This window comes from Apiospora aurea (genome assembly GCF_038362705.1).
Source record: "Apiospora aurea strain CBS 24483 chromosome Unknown utg000010l_segment0_segment0, whole genome shotgun sequence".
NCBI lineage: Eukaryota > Fungi > Ascomycota > Sordariomycetes > Amphisphaeriales > Apiosporaceae > Apiospora > Apiospora aurea.
Genome location: NW_027117397.1, coordinates 2,217,293 through 2,235,829, shown reverse-complemented (window position 1 = coordinate 2,235,829; position 18,537 = coordinate 2,217,293). Strand labels below are relative to the sequence as shown.

General features: G+C 56.9%; 10 protein-coding genes across 10 annotated transcripts; 6 read left to right on the top strand and 4 right to left on the bottom strand.

Moving 5' to 3' along the window:
- Nucleotides 1-106: 106 nt before the first annotated feature.
- On the bottom strand, nucleotides 107-1,446 carry PG986_014711 (uncharacterized protein; the record flags this gene model as incomplete). The annotated part of the gene is made up of 2 exons (XM_066850933.1): nucleotides 107-880; nucleotides 976-1,446. The coding sequence occupies 2 exons, from the start codon at nucleotides 1,444-1,446 to the stop codon at nucleotides 107-109; spliced, it is 1,245 nt and encodes a 414-aa protein (XP_066693171.1).
- Nucleotides 1,447-2,709: 1,263 nt separating this feature from the next.
- On the top strand, nucleotides 2,710-3,429 carry PG986_014710 (uncharacterized protein; the record flags this gene model as incomplete). Its single annotated transcript, XM_066850932.1, has 1 exon — nucleotides 2,710-3,429. The coding sequence occupies one exon, from the start codon at nucleotides 2,710-2,712 to the stop codon at nucleotides 3,427-3,429; it is 720 nt and encodes a 239-aa protein (XP_066693170.1).
- Nucleotides 3,430-3,850: 421 nt separating this feature from the next.
- PG986_014709 (uncharacterized protein) lies at nucleotides 3,851-4,654 on the top strand (the record flags this gene model as incomplete). The annotated part of the gene is made up of 1 exon (XM_066850931.1): nucleotides 3,851-4,654. The coding sequence occupies one exon, from the start codon at nucleotides 3,851-3,853 to the stop codon at nucleotides 4,652-4,654; it is 804 nt and encodes a 267-aa protein (XP_066693169.1).
- A 327-nt stretch (nucleotides 4,655-4,981) lies between these two features.
- PG986_014708 (uncharacterized protein) lies at nucleotides 4,982-6,020 on the bottom strand (the record flags this gene model as incomplete). Its single annotated transcript, XM_066850930.1, has 2 exons — nucleotides 4,982-5,867; nucleotides 5,932-6,020. The coding sequence occupies 2 exons, from the start codon at nucleotides 6,018-6,020 to the stop codon at nucleotides 4,982-4,984; spliced, it is 975 nt and encodes a 324-aa protein (XP_066693168.1).
- A 1,189-nt stretch (nucleotides 6,021-7,209) lies between these two features.
- On the bottom strand, nucleotides 7,210-7,962 carry PG986_014707 (uncharacterized protein; the record flags this gene model as incomplete). Its single annotated transcript, XM_066850929.1, has 2 exons — nucleotides 7,210-7,575; nucleotides 7,633-7,962. 2 exons carry the CDS (start codon nucleotides 7,960-7,962, stop codon nucleotides 7,210-7,212), a joined length of 696 nt encoding a protein of 231 aa, XP_066693167.1.
- An 840-nt stretch (nucleotides 7,963-8,802) lies between these two features.
- PG986_014706 (uncharacterized protein) lies at nucleotides 8,803-9,189 on the top strand (the record flags this gene model as incomplete). Its single annotated transcript, XM_066850928.1, has 1 exon — nucleotides 8,803-9,189. The coding sequence occupies one exon, from the start codon at nucleotides 8,803-8,805 to the stop codon at nucleotides 9,187-9,189; it is 387 nt and encodes a 128-aa protein (XP_066693166.1).
- Nucleotides 9,190-10,680: 1,491 nt separating this feature from the next.
- PG986_014705 (uncharacterized protein) lies at nucleotides 10,681-12,063 on the top strand (the record flags this gene model as incomplete). Its single annotated transcript, XM_066850927.1, has 4 exons — nucleotides 10,681-10,889; nucleotides 10,952-11,137; nucleotides 11,196-11,589; nucleotides 11,665-12,063. 4 exons carry the CDS (start codon nucleotides 10,681-10,683, stop codon nucleotides 12,061-12,063), a joined length of 1,188 nt encoding a protein of 395 aa, XP_066693165.1.
- A 1,482-nt stretch (nucleotides 12,064-13,545) lies between these two features.
- Nucleotides 13,546-14,774, top strand: PG986_014704 (endo-1-4-beta-xylanase; the record flags this gene model as incomplete). The annotated part of the gene is made up of 4 exons (XM_066850926.1): nucleotides 13,546-13,765; nucleotides 13,825-14,057; nucleotides 14,125-14,544; nucleotides 14,682-14,774. 4 exons carry the CDS (start codon nucleotides 13,546-13,548, stop codon nucleotides 14,772-14,774), a joined length of 966 nt encoding a protein of 321 aa, XP_066693164.1.
- Nucleotides 14,775-15,390: 616 nt separating this feature from the next.
- Nucleotides 15,391-16,137, top strand: PG986_014703 (uncharacterized protein; the record flags this gene model as incomplete). The annotated part of the gene is made up of 2 exons (XM_066850925.1): nucleotides 15,391-15,455; nucleotides 15,519-16,137. 2 exons carry the CDS (start codon nucleotides 15,391-15,393, stop codon nucleotides 16,135-16,137), a joined length of 684 nt encoding a protein of 227 aa, XP_066693163.1.
- A 275-nt stretch (nucleotides 16,138-16,412) lies between these two features.
- PG986_014702 (Isochorismatase hydrolase) lies at nucleotides 16,413-17,592 on the bottom strand (the record flags this gene model as incomplete). The annotated part of the gene is made up of 3 exons (XM_066850924.1): nucleotides 16,413-16,456; nucleotides 16,528-16,617; nucleotides 16,683-17,592. 3 exons carry the CDS (start codon nucleotides 17,590-17,592, stop codon nucleotides 16,413-16,415), a joined length of 1,044 nt encoding a protein of 347 aa, XP_066693162.1.
- Nucleotides 17,593-18,537: the final 945 nt, after the last annotated feature.

Here is an 18,537-nt window from a genome sequence, read left to right as displayed (position 1 = left end):
GGAATTCGGAAGACTGCGGCCTTGATAATGCACCGCATGTAAAAAGAATATGTATAAATCATCAACGCAAGAGCAATTGTCTATTACGATCTCAATCCCAGTCCCTTCATACCTTGGCCATCACAAGCCACCGCCTACCCAAACACGCCCACCGACTGAAGATGAAACTGATGAAGCTCAAGCCCAACACGGCGCACAGGAAAACCACGTACGCTGTCGGCCCAACGCTCTCGACCAACTCGCCGCTGATGGGGATGCAGACGAGCGTCGCGAGACTGGCCACAAAGTACATGGTCCCGTAGTAGCGCCCAAACTCGTCGGCGCGGCACAGCTGCCCCACGCACGCCGGCGTCAGCGCCATCCAGCCGCCCGTGCCGAACCCGAAGAGGGCCGCGAAGGCGTAGAGGGCGCCCAGCGACGTCTGGCCCAGGGGCAGCCACAGCGCGAGCATCCAGACCAGCGTGAACACGGTCATGGCGAGCACCATGTTGAAGCGGCCGACCTTGTCCGCGAGCCAGCCGGGGCCCAGCCGGCCGAGGCAGCTGGCGCCGTTGAGGAGGGCGATGAGGTAGAAGCCCGTCGTCTCGGCAGGGTTTACTAGGGCGGCGTAGGTGGGCAGGAGGCCGAGGGCGCTGAAGAGGACGATTTCGAAGCCGAAGACGCTGACGGTTAGGAGGGCGAAGCGGAGGTCGGCGAAGATGGCGAGCGAGATGATGGGTTGGTCTCGGGTCTTCTCGCGCTCACCTGGGGGGTTTCGTCGGCGGGAGCGGAGCGGGGGGGTTCGGGCTTTCATTAAGAGGTTGCTGGTGAGCAGGCAGCCCGCGAAGATGAAGCCCAAAATCCGGATCGACCAGGCGTACCCGTACCGCGGGATGGTAGCCTGCAGGATCAGCGGCAGGGTGAGTCCGCCGAACGAACTCCCAATCATCACGACGCCCTGCGCGAACCCCTCCGCCGCTCAAACCAATGCGCCACCACCGCCAACGGCGTCGTCGTCAGCGCGGCGGCCGAGACGCCGCCCAGGACGCCGCAGCACAGCAAAAAGTGCCAGAACTGCGTGCACTCGGCCAGCAAAAAGATCATCAGCAGGTACCCCGCGGACCCGCCGAGTGCGATCCAGCGGGGCCCGTACCGGTCGAAGAGGGGGCCGACCCAGAGCCCCAGGGCGAGGCTCAGGTAGGTGAAGACGGAGGGGATCCAGCCGACGTCGCGCGAGGTCAGGTGGGCGAGCTGGTGGGCGTGCCAGTGGGACTGCAGGGTGCCGATGCTGACCATGAAGCCGAAGGAGGCGAAGGACATGGCGAAGGCGGAGAGGACCACGAGCCAGGCACGGAGGCCGCCTTCGGGGAAGGGGTCGGCCGGGGAAGGTGCGGTGTAGGTGTCGAGCGGGGGGTGGTGGCGGGCCGGCTTCAAGTTCGGGGTTGTTAATTCCGGCGCCGCGGCCATGGAGGGGGTGTGGGACGACGACCCCCGATGCGGTGCCTTCTTTACTGGGATCCCAGGCAGGTCGCCGCCGTCGATGGCTCCTGCTCCTTTAGATCCCCGCGACACCACTCGCGACAGGCTCTGCCTCAGCTGCTCGAAGGTCTCGTCGGGCTCCGGCTGGGCCCCCCGGCGGCATGTGCTGGAGATGCACTGTGGGATTGGACGCTGCGTCCATGACCGCGGAGTTTGCCGATGCTTGATTATATCAGTGTTGGTAGGCTGTTAACACTTGTCCCGAGATCTACAAAAAAAAACGATGCAGTATTCCGATGGATGGGCGAAGAACGGGATATGCATTTGATATGGACGATTGTTATAGAAGATGGATCAAATACCATTCCTCATTCTATGAGTAATTGGCTTCCGCGGACCGGCCCAGCCAGGACATGCCGAATGGGCATTAGCATCGAGTCAAACTAGGAATCGGGCGTCGACGGACGGTCTAGGGGCCGAACCGGCGGGATCGAAGGGTCCATGGTGGTGTGGAGAAACAACCCCGAAGGGTTTCCCGCAAAGAGAAAACTCCACTTTGCTATCGTCTGTTCCACCCCTTTTTCTTTTAGCCGGACGTTTCTGACTGGACGCCCCACGATCTACAACCCCGTGGGACAGATGCAAATACCAGCTCGAGATATCCTTCCGAAACAGACTAGCACACGGAGAATCGTGATGATTAGGGTCTGAGTATACGTAAAAAGCAAAGATCTCGTTCGCTGCCACGGTACACGTAGGAGGAAGGGGGCGAAGAAAGTCCATTCGCCAACCATAGTAATGTTTGGTTTTTCTTTTAGACTCTTTCAGGAAACTGGTTCCCGGTATCCACTAGTATAGTTAAAGTCCTGGTAAAGCCAGGCTATTACACGGGGTACTGTGTCTGTGAGTTTATTCTCTCTAGGCGGAGTTAGCCTTGAGTGACTTTGGAAAGGCTAAATAAAAGAAGAACAGAAAAAAAAAAAGGATTCCTACCCACATCAAGAAGAGAAAACTACGACTTGGAAATAATTCTACGCAACTTGAAATCAGCCTTCATCACAAATACTCTATCTGATTACTATAAAAAGTTCCACTCACAAATTCAGGCTGGAATTTACTTTGTCTCTGGCTACTTCCGGTTCGTTCGCTTTCGTTGGCTCACGACTTGAGACTGGACTCAGGCAGGACCTTCTATCATCGCAAACCATAGGGTAACATCTCACAGATACCCCAAGAGCCCAGTTTACAAGTATGGAAACAAATGTGTCCTCCCCGCTTCGCTTCCAGTCGCTCCCTCCTGAGATTCGCACAGCTATCCTGGAGTTTTCTCTGAGGCGGAATGAGTTCATCCGCGTGTTTGATCCGTACCGCATAGGCAACTCGATTCGCAGCGGCATTTTGAACCAAAACATCAGTCTCAGCAAGTCGGATACTTCGGCGTGGGATGACCTTGCAGCCCGCGGGCTTTACCAACCAGACGACGATGACACGGAAGATGACGACAAATTGTTCGAGGACCTGAAGCGGGTTGCACTCTTCCAAGTCAGCAAGCAGGTCTACCGGGAAGCCTTCCCGGTGTTCATGCGCTGCAACACCTTCCTCGTACTGGGCCCGAAAGTTGGCGTGGAATGGATGACCCTTTTCATGTGGGATCCTGTTCCCGCGTTCACGATGGGCAAGGTGATCTGCTGGGTCGAGCTCGCGGAGCAAAGGAATCCAGCGATGACTTGGCTGCGCTTCGTGGAGATGTTGCAGAAGCACACGCCCAAGTGTGTCAATTTCGCCTTCAACCTCTTACCCGACGGACAGGAGGATTTTGCCTGGGATTGGCATGAATATTGGGCAAAGAGGTCCTACAAACTCCCTACAGCGGAAGGTCCGAAGCGGTTGAGATTCCCGGAATGGCTGGCACTTCACTTCGAGGAGGTCAAGATGGGGTTTTACAGGACTTTGGGGGATATCAAGCAGTAAATAGAAGATGAAGAGAAATGTACTCGCCTGTCGCTCGTCCCTGAAGAGGGCACTGATCAATAGAGTCCCTCTTGCAACAAATCATTCACTTTTCTTTTTTGCTCCTTAATCAAATATCGTATCACGCAGTGCAACAAGAGCTGCAGACGCGGGTTGGACCCAATGCCTTGAAATGCTTAAAATAATATTGACGCAGTTTGAATACCATGGTTTGATAAAAGCTTCAAGATAAACTTCAACATAGGGAGGATAAAAAAAAGCCCATCCGATCGCTATGGATTAGAGCCAACAGAATAAAAAGATATATATACTCTGTCCGTTATTCTTTGTGCGAATTGGGTACAAATCAAAACATTGCCACTATCCTTGCTATCCGCCCTGCAGATTTTATTGGGCTCCAGACCGTGACGCACAAGACGCCATGGCTTCGACAACACACAATCCCTTCCGGACCACTCTACTCAGTCTCCCCGCAGAACTCCGCAACCAGATTTGGGGACTGGTCGTCCGGCGCGAAAAGCCCGTCCACCTCCGCCCGCCCTCGCCCGTGAGCGGGCAGGCCAACAACAAGACCGCCAAGCTCGACGCCCTGGACGGACGCCTCCTCGCCGCCTTCCGCCATTCCGTCAATCCCACCACGAGGGCGGCGAGCGGTCCCGCACGTTCTTCTTCCTCCTCTACTCCTCCGTCCTCTAGCAACGCCGTCTTCCGGGTCAACCTCCAGTGCTTCGTCGAAGCCTTCGCCGTGTTCTGCTCCGTCAACAAGTTCCTCGCGACGGACCCCCACTGCGCCCAGTCCTGTCTCCGGATCATCTACAACCCCAACATCCCGCGCAGCGTCCACCCGAAGCTGGGTCCCGTGACCTTCTGGATTGACGGAGCCACCCGCGCGAGGGACTGGGTCGAGCTGACGCATTACTTGAAGCGGACGCAGCAATGGGGGATGAGCACCGCGAGCCAGCTGCGGCTGTTCTTCCGGACGCCCAATGTTGACGTCGCCACGAGGAACTGGGAGAGGACGTACTGTACCGAGCCCACCCGGTTCGTGGTGGCGTCCACGAGGGATCCGCCCGGGCGGATTGACGTGTTTGGGAAGTTGGGGCGGATAACGGAGGCGGACAGGAGTTATAGTAGGGTTCCCGGTCTGTCCGTGCTCCAGCTTGCGTCTTGCTTGTTCGAGACCGAGATTGGGTTCTGCGAGACGCTGGCACATGTCCCCTTTTAGGACGAGATGGTTTCGAACTGTCAGGGCCAAAGCACATTTGTCACCCGGTTGGTTGGCTTTGGTCGGATCCGTGGCTTCCCCGGTGGGCGGGTTCCGACTGAGATGGCTATCATGGCTTACTCGGCTTCCCGATTAACTGGCTATGTATATGCGTTCCCTGAATAGAAGAAATCAATACGCCGCTAGATATCCATCTCATTTACAATAATACATACATATGTACAACCTCCATGGAAAATCCCTGTATCAATTTGTTACTGTTGTCGGCAAGGCCCCTCATCCCTTTTCCGCAAGCCTGTTCTTTCCCGAGATACCGCCTGTCGCCAATCACAGCCTAGGCTTGGGCCGGCTAACGACTACATCCTGCGTGCTGGTCATCAGCAGCTCGCCCGTGTCCCGGTTCCAGAAGCGCTGCTCGGCGCTGAGCCGCCCGTCCGCGCCCCAGGAGATGCGGCTCTCGCACACCATCCACTCCTCGGCCCGGGCCGTGGGGTCGTGGAACGAGATGCGGCTGTTCAGGCTGATGGTCATGGCCAGCTCCCGCCACTCCCGGGGTATCGAGTCCCAGTTCTGGAAGAGCCACAGCTCGAAGAGGGACTGGTCCGACAAGAGCGCCATGGACGCCAGGTTGACGGGGTCGGACAGCGTCAGCGGCGTGGACGCGTTGTTGGCCCGCACGTAGCCGCGGATGCGGGTCTGGGAGGGGCCGCCGCCGTACCCGGATTTGGTGAAGGGGAGCAGTCGCCACTCGAACGGGTCGTCCGCCTCGACGCCCATGCGCTTCAGCTTCTCCTCGCCGATCTGGAAGCTCATCTGCTTGAAGCCCTGGCCCGGCAGGTCCCGGGGCGCGAACCCTTCCATGTCCGGCATGGCGTCCGCAAACGTCAGGCCGTCGCTGTGGTCGTCGGGCCTGCCTTCCACCGCCGTCGGGCGGCGGGGCTTCCGCTTCTGAAAGGACAGGATGGACACGTACAGCCACGGACCGCCCTCGGCTTGGGTGGCCCGTACGACGCGGGTGCAGTACGAGCGCCCGTCCGCGGTGCGTTCGACGCGGTAGACGACCGTGCGGCTCGCCTTGACGGGGCGGAGAAACGACGACTGCGACGAGTACAGGTCAAAGTCGTCGGGCACCGTGGCGTAGGCGGCCGATATGGCCTGGCCTATCACGGAGCCGCCAAACGCGCCGTCACCGATAGGTTGCTGGATAAGAGGCCTGGTTGGGTTCATCAGTAAGTACGTAAGCAGCGGTGACGACGTGGGATGAGCGGGCGACGTACCCTTCGTTGGCATAATTGTCCGGCTTTGTCACAGGCAGCGGAGCGACGACGGAGACGAGGGCTTCCAGCAACGATGGTGGCGCCGCCATACTTATTGAAGCATCTGGAGAGGCGTTTTGTTTGTTGGTTTCGAGAGGACGAAGAAAGGGATCACACCTGACCGACGGTCACGACGCGGGTTATGTGAGGTTGGGTCAACGTCCCATTCCCATGGAGATATTTACCCCACATGGCCAACTCACCATCAACAATGTGGCCCTTGCATGTGTGCTCCTCATCCGCGGGTCCGGACCAACCGCTGACAGTATGTATGGGCCTCCCTGGGTCCTGGCGCGCCCAACGGCTTGGTACTTGCGGCACGGGTCGCCATATAGTGGGTGCCGACCAAGGTTGAGGGGGCAGCGGGAAACATTGGCCAGCTATGGATCCTCAGCGATGGTGCTTGTATAACCGGGCCCTTCGATCCGTGGGGTGAAAAACACCAGCATCGGTCCGTCGTTGCGCGGCAGACGCTGCATCGTACAACTGACATTCGTCCTCTCTTTCACGTCCCGCACCCAGGCCGGGATCGCCGTCTCCTACATTCCCCTGATGGCCGGCGGCCGTCTCGAAATCGAAGTACCACAGGAGACTGGCCGGAAACAGGCTGCACTGTAGATGCGCCATGACCTTGCTGGCGCACCCACGAGCGCCGGCAGAGAAGCGAACGAATACGCCTTTCGTTACCGGTCGCAACATTGCACCAGCTGGGATTAGTATTGACCTCATCAAGCCGCCGTTCAGGCCTGAACTCAGAGAGGTCTCCGGAAAATAGTCCGGATTGTGGGGAATGCAGTAAGTGTGTTCACACGCCAACATGTACCCCAGGAGGTACCACGTGTCCGTCAACGACAAACCGGGGTCCTTGCTCCTTCTCGGAGGAATCCGACAGCTCCCTCCACAAGGTCCCCGGAGCTGGCGGGGAGATGCTTGCGGCCGGCGAGCTCCGGACCGCCCTTGCTACTCTCCCCCGAGTCAAAGCTAGACCGAATCGCCTCGCGGACGAGCTTGCGCTTGAATCGGTGCAGTGACTTGCCAACGGCATTGAAGATACCATAGACCCCAGGGGCAGCTGCAGTATATCAGTACGCTATCACACGGTAGAAAGCGTTAAAAGATTTATAATTACCCGATTAAGGCCTTGATACTATATAGAACGGGTAAACGGTAATGAACTGGCATAGTTAAAAATAAATATAACCAAGGCAAATTCATCGTCCTGGACTACACTTAGATACCTCAAGGCGCGTCCTTGTTCCAATTGGCTAATGAATCCTCTTCCTTGGGAAACTTGCGAAACATGTCGGCCAGCTTATCCATCGGCGTGGCCATCAAACCCATGACGGACTCAAAGACCGGGTTCTCGCCGGCGCTGGGGTGGCTGCGTGTAGGTACAAAGTACTTTGTCCGTTCAAAGGTCTTGGCCAGCCTCTCCGACTCGCCTTCGCCGTCGGCGCTCCGGATGGCCTGTTCCAGCTCTGGCAGATCCTTCTCCTCCTCTTCCTTAATGTGTTGTGACAGCACCTGCCACAGCTCTTTGATTTTGGGTACATGGTTGGGGTCGTCGCCCCTCAGATTCTGATACTCCTTCAATAGCTCTTTGACCTGTAGCAAAAAGTAAGTACACGGATTTTTGAATCAGAACATGGCATTGCAAGATACCCGATGGTGTTGTGCCCGGTCGTCGTCCGCGAGGTGCTTTCCCTTGGCACCCATGTACTCCTCCATGGCCGGGTAGACAACCAGCTCCTCGGCGATGGAATGGCGTGCCAACTCCCAAGTAAACTGGTTGCCATAGCGAGCGCGGTGGTCGGCATCATCGGTCAAGACGACCTCGTTGTAGTACTTCCTGAGCTCTCGGTGGTCCTTGGTGATGGCGTCTCCGATTGTGGACAACGAGGCGATCCTCGTGCTCATCGGCTTGTACGCAGACGCGAGAGCGGATTGAGAGGGGAAGGCTCGAATGAGCGGGCGGACTCCTGATAGTTTCATATTGGAACAGAATGGTTTGTAATGGGGGGTTTCACAGCGCGCATCGATCATCAACACCTGGAACAGTTGACGATCTTTATATTACCTACCAAACAGTGAACTTGATTCGCCTTACTCGGTAATTTTGACAAATAGGAGGCTCTCCATTGGATCGGGAGATCTATGAGGCGTAGCATTACCTCATGAACTCACTTTAGCCAATCGAGAGTCACATATTAGTAGTGGTGACATCAATATTGACATGTGGTTGGGCGATCAACTCTTTGTCGGCACCCACATGTCACTATGAGGCCTTGAAGAAGCCGTGCGGGCTGTCGCACACGGGGTGTTAGGTCCGGGCCGCCGTCACGATGAGGTCATGGCCCATCCGTCCCGCCCGGAGCCAATCACATACCGTCCCATATTTCCTGTCATGCCTGGAAATGTAGTCAAGATATAGTTTAGGGTTTACCTTTTTCGGCAACCTGGCCAACTCCCATTCGAGCGTACATTTAAAATTCCGCTGACGAGATGCATGGAAGTGTGCATATCACTGTCCTGTCTGCCAATCAGGATCCTTTCCGAGGTCAGCCAGCCCGGCATTGTACACGAACCTTGAGATCATCGTGTGTATCAGGTAGGTTTGGTGGGTGAATATGAAGCTGGCCAGCCCTCTTCCAACGAGCAAGGCGTTCGGCCTTTATGTATGTACGGCCAGCCGCCCCCTGGGCTGTTTCCGGTCCTGGCTCGATAGTTGCCCGCACCTGTTAGCCTACTATATTGGAGTGCAGACACGGACGAGTAGCAGCAGCAATGGCGCATTAGTGCGACTAGTGGGTCAGGTCCCTTGAACACACTATAATGGCTGATAGCTCTACGTACTACAAGTTCACGGTCACCCACTACCGCCGACCGGAGCACACCCACGAAGCCTTCATGAAGTGGATCATCGAGGAGCATCTGCCAGCTGCCATGCCAATCTTCAAGAAACACGGCGTTGTTGAATACTCGCTCGTAAGTGAAGTTCCTTCTCAACCTGCTCTTGCCGTAAAGGACGGCTCAAAGGGGGACCACTGTCCTTACGTCCCAACCCAGTTTGAGACGCCGGCTCCTTTGAACAGCATGCTGAAGGAATCCTTTAGCAAGACCCGTGCCGGCTGGGACTGCGCCGACTTCGACTGCTACATCGAGCATTTCCTTCCCAGCGTCGATGGGGCAGATCACACCCTACCTGCTGAGAACAGGTGAAGTTGTCAACATGGCAAAGTGAGAGGCGACGTTGCGAGTTCGAGTCCTGGTTTGCAGTTCATCACCACGTATTACGATAGCCATGGCTGATTAGAACTGTATACATGTGGCTTATTGGCCCCTGTCGTGTCAGTGTTGATTGCGGACACCAAGACAAGAATTGAATCAAAAATAGATGCGTTCTGCAGAGCGGCGTATGCCCCTGACTACTGCCCACCGCAGTGATAAAGTCGGAGTCGGAGTTCATAGCCAATAATTGGACGTGCCTCCGCTGTAACATCTGGGAGCCATGACTAGTTCTACCAAGTGGCCAGTGCCTCCAATCTGTCAGTGGGATAGGGATAGGGGCAATAGAGTTTGGTTCGATAGCGGTTGGCAGGAGCTAACATCGTAACAGAAGTACAACGCCAACAGGATATAGATACGACACCGGAGCAGGCCAGGGACGAGAGCGGGGTGAGTGTTCCTACGCCATTAACATGCCAGGTCCTTACCTGCATCATCTGTGCGATAAGGGGCAACGTGGCAGCACGTATTTTGCAGGGGGTCGCGGGCCTGACTCATGCGCTTGTCCAACTCTAATCAACGTTGCATCAGGAACGGAAGAACAAATGCATAGTGCCAGTGATGCGTACGGAGTATGTTGGCTTTAGCTTTCGGCTATGTATGGGTGCAGCAGTAGTTTCACGTCTTTCTCGGTTCTTCCCATTCCTTTCATGAGTTGGCAGCTTACCTCGATTAAACTGAGTGCTCCTTTATCGGCTATCTGAAAATCCCCCTGCTGATCATTGTGACGAGCGGTCAATCCCGAATATGGTTCTCTGGCCCGTGCCGTTTCATCCACTGCCAACGGCGATATGGGAGGACATGGTACAGGTAAGTATAAAATCCGCCAGGTTCAGGCTTCTGTGATTGGTTACCAGGGCAAAGGCCGACCCGTCAAATCTGCGAGATACAAGTAATGTCGCACTCCACGCAACCCAGCCCACACTGGCGGACACTAGAGCCCGTTATTGGCTCTATTATCCCAGCATCCTCAGTGCCAAGCATCTGAAAGCTTCCTTCTTTATGGCGTCGGGCGGGTCACGACATTTATCGGCCGGCGGTCGCACTCAAAACCCCGTCGGACAACACCACCAATGGTCGCCCTACGTATGGGGCAAAATCACGACTTTAGTCCCTTTGCCCACATCTCACAGCCTGCTTACTGTGGAGGCACCTGGAAGGGCTTGCTAGATGCGTAGTAAGCCCAGCGTGTCAATCACCCTTTTTAGGTTTTCGCCGTCTTTGCAGGCAGCCCAGGTATAGCTGGCTATACAATGCTTGCAGAGATTTCTCGGCTATCTGGCCCTTGGATCTCGTATACTTAAATCGGCTATGCTGTGCTGATCTGTCCGATCGGTTGGTCCAGTGGTGCTCTGCAGACTTCTCTTCGATTGTTAGCTCGGACCTGATACTGGCTCATCCCGAGCCCTGTATAGTCTGTCCACCATGCGTTTCTCCCTGGGATCGAGCCTCCTGCTCCTCTCCTCGGCCGCAGCCTACACGCCCGAACCCACTGACCAGACGGACGCCGTCGCCGCGAAGAGCTTCGAGACTCTCAAGAACGCCGTTGCCGACGGTTCCTTGAAAAAGGAGCTCGCCACCAGGGGCGTCTCGCAAGAGTGCACCATTGCCAACGCCGCAGTTCGAAAGGAATAGTACGTTGCATGTACACATCGGGTTTCTGCCTTGCAAGTTCACATGCTCACTACCACAACAGCGCCGACCTCTCAGATGCGGAGAAGACCGACTACATCGATGCCGTCAGGTGTCTGATGACCAAACCGTCCATCACCCCGCCCGAGTTGGTCCCTGGTGCCCGCACCCGCTATGACGACTTCGTGGCGACCCATATGAACCTGACCAGGACCATTCATATGACCGGAAACTTCTTGTCTTGGCACAGGTGCTTTGGCCCTCTCCGCCCATGTTATGATCTACTCTAACCAGTGACATCTGGACAGGTACTTCGTCTACACCTGGGAGACAGCCCTGCGCGACGAATGCGGCTACAAGGGCTACCAGCCCTACTGGAACTGGGTCAAGTCGTCCATGGACCCCATCCACTCGCCCTACATGGACGGCAGCCCGACGTCCCAGGGCGGCAACGGCGTCTACGCGCCCCACAAGTGCACCCCCTTCGTCAACAACTCGACCCTGTGCATCCCGCAGGCCGAGGGCGGCGGCTGCGTCGAGACGGGGCCCTACGGCGTCATCACGGCCAACATCTCGGCCACGTCGCCCACCTTCTTCCCCGACAGCGGTGATGTGCCCGTCGGCCCCATGTTCAGCTACAGCCCGCGCTGCCTCAAGCGGGACATCTCGCCCTGGATGACGTCGCAGTGGCTGACCGACAACGTAAGTAGCCCTCGAATAAGGAGTCGCCCCAGACCCTACGAGCAACAAAACATAAACTGACCAACGTTACTGCAGCACACCATGGAGCTCTTCGCCAGCCCCTCGCACGACATCGCCGTCTTCCAAGACCTGCTGCAGATCGACCAGCCCCAGGGCCCCATCTGCGTGCACTCGGCGGGCCACTTCACGTGGAACGGCGACCCGGGCGGCGACGTATACAACTCTCCCGGGGACCCGTTATTCTGGCTCTTGCATGCTAATGTAGACCGGGTGTGGTGGATGTGGCAGAACCAAGCCCCTATCGAGCGCTCCTTCAGCATCGCGGGCACCCGCACCATGGCCAACGAGCCGCCCAGCGCCAACGCCACGCTCGACGATCTGCTCGATATGGGGTTCAATGGGGACCAGTCGCCGGTGCGGGAGCATGTGAGTACGGTTGGGGGGGCCGTACTGCTATGTCTACGCTTAAAGTGAGACAAATAGTGTTGGTATCGCCAGTTCAGGGGCGTTTAGCACCAAAAAGGGGTCACGTGCGACTTGCGCACGAACTACCTTTTCCTTCGTACGAAAGAGGCCGAACAATATCAAACTGTGCGCATGAGATACTAGGTTACGAAGATATTAGATTAGCAACGTTAATGTAATGACGAACCTCAAGAGTCAATATCATTCGCCACGATGTATTCGGCTGCTGCTGGTCCATGAAAAGTCCTGTTCTTTCCGCACCTGACGTGATGAATGCTTCAAACGTATGACAGCACAGAGTCAGTACCTTCCCCCGTTATGGGGCGAGCAGCAAGAACATTCAGATGTTGGTACTTGAGGAAAAGCTTGCTCTTTGCGAACTCTTTGCTTCTACTAATCAGAAGTGGTATACTGGCGGTGCCGTAGAGCCGCCTCGGTACGAATTCATAGATGAGATCCACGTCGTAAATCTTGGCAAGCAGAGTCTGCAAATCGTGCGGCCCGGTGGGTAATTGTCCGCGAGAAGGTGCTTTTTCTTTTCTGGCGTCTTATGGCGGTACCGGATCAAGGGATATTCGTTACATCTCATCCCCGGCCGGCAGTTAAATGAATCCGGAGGGCGGAGGCATGTCCGAACCCTGCCGACTCCGACTCCGGCAATTGATCAGCAGCGGTTGAAACATCATTACTCAAACCGGCACGCTTGGCACGATTATAGGACCATGGGGCCCCGAACCGTGGTTCATGACGAGCTCCGATCACCCGATTCGGTGTGCTGCCATTGGCGCGAAATTGCAACCCCCAGCGCCACGCCGTTTCAGACAAGCAATGATCGGCGCCGAGACCGACTGAATGGGACATGCCCGCCCGGCTTCCTGTCCCGAAATGCTACCCTCGTCATCCGCCCAGGCTTGCTTTTTCTTTTCTCGCCCACGTACATGAATTTGCTGGTTACCTTGGCTCGCCCAATAGATTGATTGGTTTCGTGACTGCATCTACGCCGGAGCTGGCCGCGTCGCACAAACCTGGGAAACGGAAGAAGGGATTCGTGCGCCAATACGCCTGAGTGTGACGCAGTCAGGCGGCTCACCCGCGTAGAGCTCATGTCCAGGTCCACCCCTATCCTGGCCATTATGTAATGCTTTGGTGGCTGGGTGAGTGGCAGCAAGGACTAGCCAGGCACCGGCAGCACCTGATTCGCGGAATAAGATTTGCAGACCCGGGGAATTCCATCCGGATCAAAGGTTGCGGGCAGAGGCATATACGCTTGTGAGTATAGGTCAAGACATGCATTAGAGAAAAGTACTCCCCTGAGTCGCAGCTCATATAAAGTCCACGGAGGCTCCCCCAGTGTTTCAGCCATCGTCACTCCCACATCGTGTTCAGCCAAATCAAGCATTGTCCCGTCCCTAGTGTGTAGCTTGTTCAAAGTGAGAGTTCGTCTCATACTCCCAAAATAACAACACCGTCAACAACGGACCCATCGCCAGCATGAAGGCCACCACCATTGCCTGCCTCCTCGGGCCTGCGGGGATCCTCGCTGCTCCCACCGTCGTGGGCCGTGCGGCGCCCTCGCAGAGCATCAACGACCTCTTCAAGGCCAAGGGCAAGCTGTACTACGGCAACATCGCCGACCCCCAGTCTCTGGGCAACTCGCAGACCACCGACATCCTCAAGGCCGGCTTCGGTCAGCTGACCGCAGAGAACTCCAGTGAGTACCGGACTCTTTCCCCTTGGAAATAGCGTGGACACTTGCTAACAGCGTGCTAGTGAAATGGGACGCCACTGAGCCCACGCGCGGAGGCTTCAGCTTCTCCGGCTCGGACCAGGTCGCCAACTTCGCCACCTCCAACGGCATGCTGATCCGCGGCCACACCCTGCTCTGGCACTCGCAGATCCCGCAGTGGGTGCAGCAGATCACCGACAAGGCCGAGCTGACGCAGGTCCTGCAAGACCACATCAACGGCGTCATGGGCCAGTACAAGGGCAAAGTCTACGCCTGGGTAAGTCACTCAGTACCCCCCCTTTCCTGAGGTGAGTCCATATCATTGACATAGATGCCTTGTGCAGGACGTCGTCAACGAAATCTTCAACGAAGACGGCTCCCTCCGCCCCTCGGTCTGGTCCAACGTGCTCGGCGAGGACTTCGTGCGCATCGCGTTCGAGGCCGCGCGCGCCGCCGACCCGGCCGCCAAGCTGTACATCAACGACTACAACCTGGACAGCGCCACCTACGCCAAGACGACGACGGGGATGCGGGACCACGTCAAGAAATGGCTGGCCGCGGGCGTGCCCATCGACGGCATCGGCACGCAGTCGCACCTGGGCGCGGGCGCGTCGTCGGGGACGCAGGGCGCGCTCGAGGCCCTCGCGTCGTCCGGGGTTTCCGAGGTCGCGATTACCGAGCTCGATATCGCGGGCGCGGCGGCGAACGACTACGTCGCGGTCACGAATGCTTGCTTGGCGGTGGAGAAGTGTGTGGGCATTACGGTTTGGGGGTTACGGACTCGGTAAGTGTTTCCTCCTTCGTCACCTCTAGACTGTCCGCGATTCGGCTGTGTTGTGCTTCGTGCTTGCTGCCTATCTCCATTGCCGTTTTTGCTCGTACTAACCTTACGGGACTGTAGCAATCGTGGCGCAACGGGGAGAACCCTACCCTGTTCGATGGCAGCTTCAACGAGAAGGCTGCCTACGGCGCCATTGTCCAGGCCCTTTCCTAGGGTGTTTTCAGGACAAGGCCCTATCAGGACAGGAGTGGCTATTACGTGTTGGATTAAGCATTGGAGTTTTTGTATATACCTTCATCATATGGAAACTCGCTGACACTATACGACTGTTCTGGTTCTGCATGAAGATACCAAGTTACCCGTACAGCTGACTATTGAAACTTTTCTTCTGAAAGACTCAAATCGAATTATTCGAACACTACTGATGTACATTCTTGAAAGTTAATTGGCACGATCGTTACTACTTTTCTTTTATCGCGGGTGTTCTGTGTTGGGGCCAACAAGACCACACGTCAGATTGGATAGACCCTGTATCTTCCAGGGGCACCACATATGCTCAACAGTATACTAGCCCACGCAAAGCTAGAGGCCCAAAGAATGCCACTATCTAGAAATAATGCATGACCGCGGGTCGTAAGCGGCCTGCTAACCTAGAAGCTAACCCAGACCCGCCAGTGTGGAGACGAGGCGTTCCTCTTCACGGCAATCTGACCTCGGTATGCTTTTCTGATTAGTGATCGGGTTTAGATATAGGTCGTCGGGAATTCGAGACTCAATTGGTGAAATTGGCCTGTCCATTTGTCTCGGCCAACATACACAGCAAATCAAAATGCCCGGAAAGCAGACGGCCGAAGTCCAAGGCGCTAAGAGCAACGCCGCCATCAACAATGGCATGTAAGTCTACCCTTACCAGCTGTCTTTCTTTTTCCAGGGGCTAGGGGCTGACTTCGACAACAGACGCAATCCCAAAGGCATCAGAAAAGGCATCATCTCCCTCGCCTTCCTCGGCCTGATCCCCGTAACCGACTACCTCGCCCGGACCGGCCCCCTCCAGTGGCTCCTCCGCCAAACCGTGGCCTTGGTCCCGGGATGCGCCGCGGCTTCGGACATCACCCGCGGGCGCATGATCCCCGCCCTCTCGGCCCTGTACCTCTTCGCGACCTACGGCGCCAGCGGCGCCCTCTCGCTCGCGGGCCAGGCTATGGCGCGGCCCACGGGCTCGGGCTCGGGCGCGGGCGCGGGTGCGGACGCCGACGCCGCCGCCGACGCCGCGTCGCATCCGCGGCGGCACGTCCACGAGCTCGAGGGCGTCCCGCTGCGCCTCCGCAGTGCGCACTACGGGCTGCTCGAGAACTTGGCGGCGTATGGGCTCGCGGCCGCGCTGGCGCAGACGGTGAGCCCGGCGGACCCGCATTTGGTCGGGCTGTTGGGGCTGCATGTGGTGGGCAAGGTGTTTGTGTACTACCCGGCGTACTTGGCGGATGTGCCGGCGCTGAGGGGGCTGAGCCATATACTGGCGACGGCGGCGGTGATTAATGTTTGTTGGAGGCTGGCTACTGCGGCGGTTGCTGCTTGAGATGGGGGATAGGAGGGGGTTGGTTGGGTTTAAAATGGGTTGGGGATGGGTAGAGGATGCCGGTGAGTAAAAAGGAGATGGACATGTGATGGAGCAAAAGTACTTTGACGAATGCGGCCTTGGAGATTTCCCTGGGTATCGCTTTGCATTTTCTTTCGCTATTACAATCCTGTCGTCATATTTTAAAGCCCAAAATTATCTCCAGATGCTACTCGTAATTGTGTTGTTCATGTCGGGAAGTCCCTGGCCCCTTCAGCAGTGGCCCCGTCTCGGGCTCATCCAAGAGCCGCAAGGATTTCTGAGCTGTTTCCTAGGAAGCCTACGGGGCGAAGTTTATTAGCAACAATATCTCGCAGTGTCGTAGAACGGCGCTGGGGAAGATTTTCGTACTATAACCGTCGGCATTATACCGCGTCATCTGCGTCGTATAGTCCGGGCTGATCGTAGCACTCAAGTCGTCCACGTACACCGTATCGTATCCTGGGCGTCCCCGTAATCAGTATCCCGTATCCAGTATCCCCCTCAAGACAAGATCATATTCATACCTTTGAAGTGAGCATCCACCAGCGTGCTCCAGACGCACTGGTCCGCGTTGACGCCGCCGAAGAATATGGTCGTGATCTGGTTCTCCTGCAGCCAGAGCCCGAACGGCGTCTGCGGGCCCCACAGCCCGCTCAGCCGGTTCTTATGGAATAGGAGGTCTGTCCCCGCCGCGAGACCCTCGTCCATCATCGGGCCCAGCGGACCCCACGGCCGGGCGTTCCACGTGCCGCGCATGAGCATGGGGCCGGCGTCGACCATGTTTGTCGAGTTCCTGTTGTTATTACTGGCATTGTCTGTCGTCTCATTGGAGGAGGAGGGCGGGGACGGAGAGTCTTCCACCATGCCCATCTCGCCCCCGAAGCTCTTGTCCGGCCGCATCGTGCCGCCCGAGAAGCCGGCCATGAAGGCCGGCGGCATCATGGACAGGTCGTACTGGGTCAAACCCCAGTTGACCCACGCGACCTTCATGCCGCTCTTCCTAAATGCCTTGATCATGTCGACGGCGGGCCCGCTCGCCGCGGCACGTCCGGCCTCGGCCGCTGGGGTCAGCGACGAGTGCAGGAACAGGTTCTGGTAGTCGACGAGGGCCAGGACGGTGCGGCGGGGCTCGATGATGACGGCCGGGTGCGAGGCCGTCTTGACCATGGGGATCAGCTTGGGTTCGGTGATGCGCATGGTGGCGCCGCGCGTCAGGTCGACGGTGCCGTTGGGGAGGACGGTCCAGTAGTTGTACTGGTTCCCCAGCTTCTTCTCGGGGCCGTTGTAGCCGTTGCCCACGAGGCCGTAGGTTTGGCGGCGGCCGAGGGCGGCGGCGGCGGCGGCTGGTGGGGAGGATGGGGATTGGGGTATGGAGAGCGCGGCGACGGCCGCTGCCGATGACAGGATCGCGGTAGTAGTAGTCAATATATGCATTGTTGAATACGTGAAAAGGCGTTATGGCTTGGGATAGTATTGGGGGTCGACGAAATATCAAGGTCTCCTTTTTTCCGTTCAGCCACTAGAATCAGGGCAAAACTTATTAGAGTTAATGTTCACCGGCCTTGGGAAGTGTGAGATGTAGGGTGTTGCCAAGCTTCGTGACGATGGAATCAGGGCCCAGCCTTCACGCCTACTTATACACAAATGATATATGCGTAGACCAAGGCTTTGCAACCCCTCCCCAGCCTGGTCTAGCGGCTCCAGAATGCCGCATGTTGGTTTGGCGTTTAAGCTTTCGCCTAGGTAACCTTTGCGACCAGGGAGATGATCCCATCGTGCGTGTACTCACCCCAGCTCGCTCACGCAGGAATGGGGGCCGGTACTCCTCCTGCATCCGCTCTCCTGTTAGTGAAAATTTGCGGCGATAACCCCACGCGATGTTGATTTACCCGCTATGCCTTGCCAAGGGCTACCTGCCTTTGGTCCCTCTAGACTCCTCTGAACGCAGGACTAGGCTGTAAACTGCCCTAGAACAGTACACCGTTCTGAGTGCTGAGAGGGGGCGGTAAGGCTACCGCCTTGCTACGGCAGGCACAGAAACCTTGTTCGGCATCAGAGACCCGGTTCTAGTGGACAGTCTACCGCAGCGGATATTGACGTCAGACCATGGCAGTTTCGGCAAATGGAATCTCGGTCAGTCACACGAGTCGTGGGTAAAAGGTCTGGACTCGAGACATGCGATGGCTACGAATATGGAGGGGGTGGAGGCGCGGGGAAGGAAAGGGATGCAGTAGTAGCCAGGAGGATATAGTACTGGGTTCCTCACAATAGAGTTTGAATAGGCGACCACCCTATTGGCCGGCTCCCTCATGCAATACTCATGGCCGTGCAGGACGTTCGCATTACTAATGCAATGCAACCCTACACCGACACGGCTGC